The following is a 12,569-nucleotide window of genomic DNA, read 5'->3' as shown; positions in this document are numbered from 1 at the left end:
CGGCTTTGAAACGGAGATGAGCACCGCCCCCTAGAGTCAGGAATGATTAGCACATATGTGCAAGGGGTGTGTATGTGTACATATGTATGTATCCATGCATACACACACACACACACACACACATATATATATATACATACATACACACAAACATTTTATACACACACACACACACGCGCGTTCACATACAAAGGATATCCTGTAAAGTGCCAGTTTTAAACTTGGAAACAGTTTCAGGATATTCTAGCATTAATAAATGTACCAACTTATTAGTTTATAGATAGCCCAAACTATTTATAGACAGCCCAAACTATCTATAAATATCTTAAATGTAAGTGTGGTGAATCAGTTAATATGTTCATATGTTTTCCTTGAGGTGTACTCAGATGTGTTATTCAAGGCTTGAGGGATGATTCAAACTGGGCTCAAATTATAGCTTTATGAGCTATGTTAATCTGTTTTTCTTTAAATATGCAGTTCAGTTTTCAATAGCTCCCTGAAGGAATAGAATTCTACTCATTTTTTCTGCACTTCAGGGCTATAATTATTAATAAGTTGTGATAAATATTTTATTATGTTGTTATAAATTGACCCCTGTGTACAAGCAAACAGCATTTTTAAAATAGTGTATGATTTCACATATATTTTTATTGGATTTTCACACTAACATTACTTCTAGTAAATATCAAAGAATAATCCTTTGATTTCAAGAGGACCAGTCAATGGTTCACGGGATATTTTAGTCTCCACTGAAAGAGGGAGCTGTCTTTACTGGTATAGAGGTGAAGCTGTTGGACTAAGACCAGGGAGAACCCAAACCAGTCAACCCACATCCATGAAATCTTGGTAGGGGCCTTTGGGCATGCCCCTGACTCAATCAATGGGGTTGTCTTGTGGAAAAATGGAATGCAGAAGACAATGACTCACTAGAGCAGGAGTGTCAAAGTCGTGGCCTGTGGATCGGACGCATCACGCGCTGGCCATGCTCACCTCTGCTTTAGCAAAGGGGGGAAAGTCACAATGGGTCATATGATGCCACAACATTGCAAGTTTGACACCCGTGCACTAGAGTATGGGTGTCAAACTCATGGCGTCATGTTGTCATCTTGTGATGTATCACAATGTTTTTCCCTTCATGGAGGTGGGGTGGCCAGCGTGTGGCCCAGGAGCCTCTAGTTTGACACTCCTGCACTAGAGGAAAGGGAAGATATGAATTTAAAAAAAAACATTATATTGGACAAATTGGATAGATTTTGCCTAATCTGCGATAGCAATACTTCCTGACATATAGAAACTACATGTAATAATAAAAATTGATTGTATCTAATCACAGTCTGTCTGTGGAACACACTTGCAATCTGAATCCAGGAGCAGCAGTAACTATATTCTCAGGTTCTAAAGCATAGCGGAATTCTGTTTTCATATTTTCCCAAATTAGAAGTCTGTAGCTGACTCACATATGCATTTTTGTACACATCATCTGAATTATTTAGAAAATTCTACATGCTCAATAAGTTTAGTGGTTCAGTGGATAGAGTGTAGTATTGCAGGCTAATATCTGCTGACTGCCAAGGGATCGGACCTCACCACCTCAAGGTTGACTCAGCCTTCCATCCTTCTGAGGTTGATAAAATGAGGACCCAGATTGAGTTGACAGAAAGTTCTCCAGCTGGACAGATGTGAGGGGTGTGGTCTCTTAAGAGTCTCACATGAGCCCTGTCTGACAATCCAATTCTGAGATTCTTTTGAATCTGAACCCCCACTGGAGGTGGGGGCGAAGAAGGGCAGCATCTCATCAGACCCTGGGGGAAGTAACAGATCTCTCATGGATTAGAGATTTGCCGATGAATTGGCGTCAGGGCAGCAGTCATCATGGCTAACAAGATGCTGCCTTTTTGTCAAGCAAATGAAGCAGGTGGAGACCGGGAGAGATGATAGGCCTGGTAAGAGAATTTATCTAACCACAACTATAAAATAAATCTGGAAAAGGCAAAGAAATCTTGAGAGCATAAATAATACTGATGGTCAGATCGGGACTTTTTTTTCCCCATACAAAGGAAGGTGGAGGGTTGTAACACCATCCCCCCCTCCCCGAAATTCATTCTTTGAAACACTTTTGAACAGAAGAATAGAAAGCAGAGAAGTGACAAACCCACCCAATTATAAACTCTAAAATTGGCTTTGGATCTTAAACAGAAACTGTTTGAATTCCTTCCAGCTAATATAACCAAGAAAAAAAAGCACATCCTCTTACTGATAATGGACAACTTAATCTTGACTGAATTTGGAAAAGCAGAGGCAGAGAAAAACTTTTGGCTGATTACAAACTTATTATAAGTGATTTATTTTGAGCAGTGATTGAAACAAAGAATAAATATTAGACCTGGGAATTATGAAGTTTTTTTTCCTCTTCTCCTCTCTTCTTTTTTTCCCCTTGCTGCAGAGGATTAAGATAGCGTTAGCTTCTCCACCAGTTTCAAAATGGATGGATCTTAAACAGAAGCCAATACTTTTACTTTGTTTGAATTCCTTCCACCTAATATACCCAAGAAAAAAAAAGCACGTCGTCTTACTGATAACGGACAACCTAACCTCGACTGTGTGGGAAGTTTTAATTAACCAACTGCCATAAATCAGAATTTGGAAAAACAGAGGCAGAGAAAAACTTTTGGCTGATTACAAACTTATTATAAATGATTTATTTTGAGCAGTGATTGAAGCAAAGAATAAGTATCAGACCTGGGAATTACGAAGGATTTTTTTTCTCTTCTCCTCTCTCGTCTTTTTTCTTGCTGCGGAGGATCAAGGTGGCATTAGCTTCTCTTCCGGTTTCAAAGTAGGGAGATTAATTAAACTTAAGGTGGACCAGAATTTTGAAATAAGATTTGTACAATAACTGCAATCTTGGAACTGGATATCAAGGAAGAACAAAAGATTAAGATGGCCCCCATTGTTTTTTTCCACAGCAATTGACGTAGATAAATCTACGTTCTCTTCCGGTTTGAATTTAAGGTGGCCCAGAATCTTGAAATAAGATTTATATAACTAACTGCAATTTTGGATCTGGACATTAAAGTAGAATAAAAGACTAAGATGGCTACCATCATTTTCCCCCACAGCAATTGAAGCAGATAGACTTAAGGTGGAACAGAACTCTGAAATAAGAACTGCATAATTGTATAATTAACAGTAACTTTGGAACTGGACATCATGGAAAACTGGGAATTTGAAGAACTATGTGAATATGTGTGTGTGTGTGTGTGTATGTGTGTTTTATTTGTGCTAATAAATAAATAAATAAATAAATAAATAAAGGGAGACTAGTATAGATCTATTTCAAGCTATTTAGCTCTCATCAGCTAGCCATACCCTTACTGGGATTCGAAGCTGATGAGAGCTAAATAGCTTGAAATAGATCTATACTAGTCTCCCTTTATTTATTTATCAGCACAAATAAAACACAAATATAACAAAGGCAACAGTAAAAATATTGGGTTTCTGTCATGATGGACTCTTGTGACGAGCCAATTGACAGAGAATGGAAGCAGTTAGCTTCATCCCATAATTGGGGCATACCAGGGGTTGTGACTTTATATATATATATTTAGCTCTCATCAGCTAGCCATACCCGAGAGCTAAATAGCTTGAAATAGATCTCTACTAGTCTCCCTTTATTTATTTATCAGCACAAATACAACACAAATGTAACAAAGGCAACAGTAAAAATATTGGCTTTCTGTCTGGATGATCTCTTGTGATGAGCCGATAGACAGAGAAAGGAAGCAGTATGCCTCCTATTTGGGCATACCAGGGGTTGTGACACTAAATATATACGTATGTATATGTGTGTGTGTGTGTGTGTGTGTGTGTGTGTGTGTGTATGTGTATGTGTGTATGTGTGTATGTGTGTATGTGTGTATGTGTGTATGTGTGTATGTATGTATGTATATATGTATATATGTATGTATGTATGTATGTATGTATATATGTATATATGTATATATGTATATATGTATATATGTATATATGTATATATGTATATATGTATATATGTATATATGTATGTAAAATCAAGCCTAATTAGAATTTTGAATTTAGAGAAGCAGATAGCTATAGAAGAACTCAAAGAAGAAGGGGGCAAGACATTGAAAGGGTAGAAGCGGAAGGAAATAAAAAAGCAGATAAAAAAACTCCTTTGGTCCTGGCAATGGTGTAGGGAAAATTGTGAAAAGGGGAGGTGTCCCAACAAAAGGGAAAAGAAAGCTGACAAAAGCGACCTTGGAGGCTGTTAGTGGTATAAGGAAAATTGAAGCAGGAGGTTATCCCCCCAAAAAGAGGAATATAAATTATTCTTTTGGTCACCTGGGGAAATTTGAAGCGAGTGGATCTGTCAAAATAAAGAAAAGGGAGAAGATAGGAACAGAGAAGTGGGACAAAAGACTCATCAGGAAAAAAACAGATAATTAGAAACTATTATATGGGACAATATAAAGTTAAGATAAGGGCTTTATTCCTAAATATGATAATAAAATGGAGTCGCTAACTGGTTGAACAAGATAATGGAAAGATAACTAAATAAAAGTTAAAATATATGGAATATGGATAAATATGAAACTGATATGGGGAGCTTGTAAAGCAGAAGTTTGTGATTTACCTATCTGACATGAAAATTAAACTGAGTTGCGAATTGCATGAATATGACAATAGAAGGACAACTAAGCATGGGTCAAAATCTATGAAACATGGACATATATAGAATCTTTAAGATGATGAACAAGGTGAGATGTTTACCGCATGTTACTTTATATAATATATTAAGGGAAGTGTAATGAACACTGAACAGCAAAGATTGTCATCTAGAGATAATTAAGGGCAATCTAATCCAAGGTATAGAAAAATGGAGAGGGAACATGAAATATACCTACAAGGGGAAACTATTGTAATAAAACGACAGAATCACAAATTGGGGGCATGAAAGGATGTACAACTATATAAAGATAATGATGAGAATAGCTGGGAAATGTAACCAGGTCTACAGCTCGACCAAAATTAGGTTGGGGGGGGGGGTGTTAAAAGCACAATAACTATATATGTATACTTTTCTGTTATACCACTTTTTTTTCTACTAAAAAGGAGGAGAAAAATTAAATATGTATATTGAAAAAGAATTATAAATACCATCAACAGAAAAAGGAGCTTGCTCAGAAGCTGAAATACACCAAGTAAATGAGATGAAGAGTGGGAAGTAGAGGAGGAAGGGAAGGGAAGAAGAGAGGGATAGGAGAGAAGGCAAGGGGGAGGGGAAGAAGAGGAGAGAAATGAGAAGTGGTAAGGGGAGGGAGGAGAAGGAGAGTGGAAGGGGAAGTAGAGAAGAGCCGAGGTGGCACAGTGGTTAAATGCAGCACTGCAGGCTACTTCAGCTGACTGCAATTCTGCAGTTCGGCTGTTCAAATCTCACTGGCTCAAGGTTGACTCAGCCTTCCATCCTTCCGAGGTGGGTAAAATGAGGACCCGGATTGTTGGGGGCAATAGGCTGACTCTGTAAACCGCTTAGAGAGGGCTGAAAGCCCTATGAAGCGATATATAAGTTTTTTAAAAAAGAGAAGGACGACAGAGGGAAGAAAGGAGGTAGGAAGGAGGAAAAGAGAGTGGGAGAAGAAAGTGATCGACAAGGTACATATATGGTGTATGGAGAGCAGAAGAGCCAATAATTGGTTTTTGGGAGTTGTTGGTAAGATGAATTGATGTAAACATTTAATAATACAATATGATGTTGGCTATGTGTGATTACATGTTACATGATTACATGTTATGAAAATGGAAAATTAAAAAACTTTAATAAAAAAAAATGAGGACCCAGATTGTTGGGGGCAATAGGCTGACTCTGTAAGCCACTTAGAATGGGCTGTAAAGCACCGTAAAGCTGCCTTTAAGTCTAAGTGCTGGCGCTATTGCTATATTGGTGTCCCTAAATAGAAAAGTTGACCCCTGCAGATTTAAAAACAATGTGATTTTGATGGCCGTATAATTGCTTTTTTTCAAGAGAAAAAAAGAAACAAAAATAGAAATCTGCAGTCAACAAACTGGTCCACATGATTTCATGTTGGGATTTTCTGTTCTGCTTCCAGATAGTTCAGTGATTGCGCAGCCCATGTTTGTCTTCAAGAAGGAACGACCTTGCAAGGTAAGAGCTGAAACTCCTCCCATCCTTCTTGCATTTGTTTAAGATAATTTACTCGGTGTACATGGATCCACATGGTGGGCGAAGTGGGGTTTGCCCGTTTATTTGAATGCCTGTGTCAACTTCAAAGTGGAATTGTGCTGATTTCAACGGTTGAAAGGGGAGGGAAGGGGAGCCACCTGTGGAATGCTGGTTCCAGACAGCAGACAACCACAAGAATCCAAGTTCTGTGGGAACTAAGGTCGTTCAGCCATCTGGGTTACTAAGGCTAAATGTTCTACTGTTGCTAAAACAATATTGGGACTGCTAATTGGACAATGTGACACAAACTAATGAGGGGAGGAGAAATTGATTCTTTAACTGTACGAAAACCACGGGGATTAATTGGAGTTGGTTTGCTTCGATCCGTGCTGATATGATGTATGCAATAAAGTTTAGTAGAAAGAGACAACCAGCTAAATATGAGCCAGCAGTGGGCAGCGGCAACCAAAAACGCCAATGCAATCCTAAATTGCATTAGCAGAGGGATTCGATCAAGATCATGTGAAGTAGTAATACCACTCTATAAAGCCTTAATAAGACCACACCTAGAATAGCAGGTTTGATTGCTTTTTCTCCTTTAATTGAATTCAGAATAATGTCTGAACTGAGCTACTTCCAGTTCACATCACACTCTCAGGTTTCTCATAGTGCAGCCAGAAAGATGTTTTCTCTGAATGCCTGGTATGAATAGAAAACACATATTCATAATTACCATTATGTAAATTAACAATAAGATTAATGAAATTTGTTGTGGGTATGGTGAACTGTTGTTCTTTTTGGCTCAAGAAGAGAAGATATGGTTTCATCTAAAAATGGTGGCATTGTCTTCCACAGGAAGTACCGTCTAGATGTATAGGAATTCAACTTCCAGTCTAGCCTTACTAACTAGGAATTAAGGGAGTTGAAGCCTATATAGCAATAGCACTTAGACTTATATACTGCTTCACAGTGCTTTACAGCCCTTTCTAAGCGGTTTACAGAGTCAGCCTATTGCCCCCAACAATCTGGGTCCTCATTTCACTGACTTCAGAAGGATGGAAGACTAAGTCAACCTTGAGCCTGGTGAGATTTGAACTGCCAAATTGCAGTCAGCCGGCAGTCAGCAGAAGTAGCCTGCAGTACTGCACTCTAACCACTGTGCCACTGTGGCTCATATATCTAAGGAACAGGAGAATCTGGCATAATCTCTAGTGTACTTTCAAAAACTTTGATTGATATGGACAGTCACATAGAATATAAACATCCAACAATCACACTGTGCAAAGGCTCAACAATGGCTTGGCTTCAAGACTACCAAGTGTTGTGCAAAGACTTCATGGAAAAGCAGGAAGAAAAAACTATGGATTAGAGCCACTAAAAAAGGCACTTGCAACTTTATGCTGAGAGCCACCAACTAATTCCTTTCTTTGGCTTCCCCCCTTTTTTGCAATAATTAGACTTACATAAACAAATTGTTTCTTGCCTAGGAAACTGGTTTAATTGTGCTGGGTCAAGATATCAGTGACAGGCTTGGCAAAAGGAGCTTGACAGTCTGAAGGTCCATCCTAGCTATTTTAATTTTAATTTTAAACTTGACATCTACAACTTTTCATTTACGGTTTAACCCACCTTTCTCTTTGTGTCTGCAGAGGCCTGCAGAAGATCCAGTGCACAAGACTGAAAACGGTAATTGTGCTTTTTGTTTAGAAATCTTTCTAGGCCAGTGATTACTAACCTTTTTTCGGTTGGAGTGCCCAAAGCAAGCAAGCAGCAAGCAAGCCCCAAAATGCAATGTGCGCACCCCCCGCGCAAATGATCTGCCACCCATGCATGCTTGCGCGACCCATACACATGACCCACCCACTGTGCATGTGCGCACAATCCCCTGCATGTGCCCCCCATTCATGCATGCACACACACACCCCACTTGCACACGCTCCACCCCCCCACGCATGCATTGCAGAGACCTGAAGACCAGCTGGCTGCCGGGAGGTGTACACGCATGCACAACAGAGCTGAACTGGGGCGATGGCTTGTATGCCATCAGAGAGGGCGGTTCTAAGCAAACTTCCAGTGCTGCTTATCATGTGTTGTGTTTTTCTGCCTTTAGTTCCCAGCGGATCCAGAAAACGTGCAAGAACCTCGTATTTTTCTTTTCAGTCCTCTGACTCAGAGTCCTATAGAGGTAAGGCTTCTCTCTTAACCATTCGTTTTATGTTCAATTTACATTAGCAACAGAGGTGGGTTCCTACCAGTTCACACCTATTCGGTAGAACCGGTTCGTCAAATCTACAGAACCGGTTAGAAGAGGTTCCACCAGTGGACCCAGAAAGCAGGCCACACCTACAGAAGAGGTTCCAAAAATTTTTTGAAGCCCACCACTGGCAAGGATCTTGTAACTTGACAGCTTTAAGACTTGCATCTTCAATGCCAGAGTTTCTGAATAGCTACTTGGACCAACTTAAGTCCTAATTCATAATTTCATATCTCATACCTGGTCACATGGGCGGCAAGCCTCTCCCATCCGGTCACATGGGTGGCAAGCCACTCCCACAAAGGAGGCCACACCCACAGTGTAGGTTCCAACAATTTTTGAAACCCACCACTGGTTAGCAAGTACAGCTTTCCAAAATTTGGTTTGAAATGTTGCATCCTGGACTTAAGTGCTGAATATCATGCTTTCATTTCTAACCATTTCAAATAAATGATAGCAGAATGACAGTAAGGGGAAATGATATGTATAACAAAACACTGAAACTCATCTTACTTGTTAGTGAAAATACGTACCACTATAACTACAATACAATACAATACAATAGCAGAGTTGGAAGGGACCTTGGTGGTCTTCTAATCCAACCCCCTGCCTAGGCAGGAAACCCTATATCATTTCAGACAAATGGCTATCCAACATCTTCTTAAAGACTTCCAGTGTTGGGGCATTCACAACTTCTGGAGGCAACTTCTGTTCCACTGATTAATTGTTCTAACTGTCAGGAAATTTCTCCTCAGTTCTAAGTTGCTTCTCTCCTTGATTAGTTTCCACCCATTGCTTCTTGTTCTACCCTCAGGTGCCTTGGAGAATAGCTTGACTCCCTCTTCTTTGTGGCAACCCCCTGAGATATTGGAACACTGCTATCATGTCTCCCCTAGTCCTTATCTTCATTAAACTAGGCATACCCAGTTCCTGCAAGGAACTGTGTCAGCATTCAACTATAAATAGCTTTCTTAAGATTATGAAATATACAAGGCTACTGGGGGAAAAAAACACTCAATATTTACCTTTCCAGAAACTGTAGGTTCCAAGAAACAAGCAAGAACATCATCCTTTATCATCATTCCATCGTTTCCACCTTCTCAGCCAGGTAAAAGTTGATCTAGAAAGTGAATACATATAATTGATATGGAAACATATATGTTCTTCCTTCCTTCTTTCTTTTTTCCATCCCTTTCTTCTCTCTTTCTATCCCTCCCTCTCTCTCTTTGCATTTTTTAAATTAGGGTCATTCAAATTAGTTTTGTTCTTTTGCCACTTTATTGTTCTCACAAAAAATGGGATATCAGTACTAGACTCCTGCTAAAATACAATAAATTCGTATATCAGAAATCCTCACCGGCTGGCTCCAGCTTCCTTGTCCTCTCTTATCCGCATCAGCTTGTTGGATCAAAAAATATCTTTTCCAAAGGGCTAGTCTGTAACATCAGGCTGATCCCTTCAGTCAATTATCTCTGTAAGAGAGCTTTGATGAGTTTAAGTGAACTGGATGCCATTCTTGCCACACACACACAAAAAAAAACCCAAAACAGTAAAAGTCTTGGAAAAGCTTGAGAAGATAAAGCTGAGTATATAATGTAACATCTGGGGAAAAAAAGAACACAAATTTTGTTGAACATTTTGGAAAATGTTTGCTTTGTAGTAAAGAAGAACAATGTATTCATGACTTCCGGCCTATCAGAAGATTGTGTTGAGGTGAAAACAACAGAACAAGGTATGGAGAATTATTTAAATAAAACAATTTTACCCCCCCCCCTTTGGTGAGTAAAAGCGGTTCCACCACAAAACCGCGGTCGACTAAAGCGCGTGTGACTAAAGCGCGGTGACAAAACCGCGCCATCAAAACCGCACGACAACAGCGCGCCGACAGAAGCGCGCTGTAACATAACCCTAACCCTAACCCTAACCCTAACCCTAAACCTAACTAAACCTAACCCTAAACCTAACCCTAAACCTAACCCTAAACCTTACCTTAAGTTAAATCGCGCTTCTGTCAGCGCGCTGTTGTTGGCGCGCTGTTGTCGGCACGCTTTTGACATCGCGGTTTCAGTGCCGCGGTGTTGTCGGCGCGCTTTTGACGTTCGCGGTTATGTCGTGCCATGAGTAAAAGCTGGTAGAGAAGGAAATAGAAAAGGTAAAAGATTGAGGAAAATTGGCAAAGCATAGATATCAATATCAATCAGTGACTGACACAGCTCTGTCCCTTTTCTTTAAGTAGTTTCGTTTACTTTATTGCCATTGCACCTTGTACAATGAAATTAAATGCGATCTTCAGTGTACAATGACCTAAAGTTCAGGTTGTGGTTGTCAAGGAATCATGTGCAGTCTTTAAGCACAACATCAGGTGGTAGCTGGTTTCCTCATCGACTTGACTTATTGGAAGCGGGCAGCGAAGATCGCAAGTGGTGAGGATGTGGCTGTGGGAAGCTGCGACCATTGTAACTGTGTGCCAGTTGCCAAGTGCCCCAATCATGATCCTGTGACTGTAGGGACACTGCGACAGCCACAACTTCAAGAACTGGCCATAAGACTTCTGGTTGAGCACTGCTGTAGCTTCAAATGGTTGCTGAACAAGAAGTTGTGAAGTGAGGACTACCTGTATAGTCAAAAGCCCTTCCCTGTCTTTCATGGTTGACAAAGCATAATGATACCCCTGATGGCAACAATTGGACCAACCACTTGGTGGTCTCCATAGTACCCTGGGGTCTCTGGCCTGCTGGCAAAACCATGTCTTCATGCTTTTTGAAAGAATGTCGGTGGGAGGCAACCTTATTATTTCTACAAGAATGATGTTCCACATATATCTTATTTATTTATTATTTATTAAATATATTTATATGCCGCCCAATCCCAAAGGACTCCGGGCGGCTTACAAAAAAATATAAGAAAAAACACATAACGATAAAAGAAAACAATTTAAAAACAACAAACACCTTTCATACATTCATTCTAGTTGGGGCTGGACCTCAACAGTGAGGTTAACAGCCCCGGGCCTGCCGGAACAGCCAAGTTTTTACAGCTTTCCTGAAGGCCATGAGAGTGGGTATGGTCCGGATTTCCGGGGGGGAGCTGGTTCCAGAGAGTCGGAGCAGCCACAGAGAAGGCTCTCCTTCGAGGGCCCGCCAGCTGACACTGTTTGGCTGACGGCATCTGAAGGAGGCTCAATCTGTGGGATCTTACTGGCCGCTAGGAGGTATGTGGCAGCAGGTGGTCTTGAAGATATCCTGGCCCTAAACCATGTAGGGCTTTAAAGGTAATAACCAACACCTTGAATTGAGTCCGGAGACCAATTGGTAGCCAGTGCAGCTCACGGAGGACAGGTGTAACGTGGGTGTACCTCGGCACACCCAATATCGCCCGTGCGGCCGCATCTTCAATTCCACTCAGCTTAAAAAGAACGCCTGCCCGACATCCTCTCTTTCTCTTCCTATCCCTCCGTTTCCTCCTCCTCCTCCTTCTTACAGGGATAGTAGTGTTGTAGTGTTGTAATATTGTGCTGTACTGAACACTCTACCTCTTTTGGATGAGTTTGACCTTATAGGTTAGTCCTCGACCTACGACATTTAGTTATTGTTCAAAGTTACGGTGTAACCCAAAAAAGGGGATTTACAACCCAGATTTGAAGTTCACCCTGACCAGTCATGCATTTTAGATGCTTTGGTAATTGGCCTGCATTTATAGCCGTTGGCAGAGCCCTATAGTCACATGACTGTAATTTAAAGCGTTTTTGCCAGAAGCTGGGGGTTTACCTTTGCCTCATAATCTGCCCCATAGCCAACAATGGATTCCCTTAACAATTGTGGCATTTAAAACCTGCACAAAAAAAGGGCATAGAATCATATATGGCCAAATGCTGGCCTGGTTTACTATCATCACGACTTATGACCAAAACTGCGGGCTCAATTACAGTCATAGGCTGTTCTGACCCAGCCTTAGCAGAACCAAGAAACAGACCTCTTGTTCTGAAAAAAAAACCCTCTTTATTTAACTGCTGGTGAATTCACACACAAAAAAGTCCATGCAATAATTCTTCTGAGGGTTAATTGCAATAACAGACCTTATCAGTCCTTGGATAATTCCAGTCGCAAAGCTGTA

The 12,569-nt window shown here is 40.5% G+C and overlaps 1 protein-coding gene across 1 annotated transcript in view; it reads left to right on the top strand.

Moving 5' to 3' along the window:
• The window catches only part of RANBP3L (RAN binding protein 3 like), a 59,785-nt gene that overhangs the window by 21,657 nt on the left and 25,559 nt on the right, over nucleotides 1-12,569 (top strand). The window contains 5 exon segments of the mRNA XM_087715418.1: nucleotides 6,129-6,184; nucleotides 7,852-7,888; nucleotides 8,313-8,387; nucleotides 9,490-9,564; nucleotides 10,117-10,188. Of these exon segments, the coding sequence (XP_087571544.1) occupies nucleotides 6,129-6,184; nucleotides 7,852-7,888; nucleotides 8,313-8,387; nucleotides 9,490-9,564; nucleotides 10,117-10,188 (315 nt within the window).

This window comes from Thamnophis sirtalis, unplaced genomic scaffold, assembly GCF_051295495.1.
Source record: "Thamnophis sirtalis isolate CommonGarterSnake01/CBP01778 unplaced genomic scaffold, rThaSir2_p1.2 scaffold_5, whole genome shotgun sequence".
Taxonomy (NCBI): Eukaryota; Metazoa; Chordata; class Lepidosauria; order Squamata; family Natricidae; genus Thamnophis; species Thamnophis sirtalis.
Note: the sequence above shows the minus strand (reverse complement) of the source record. Positions and strands in the feature narration are given on the sequence as shown.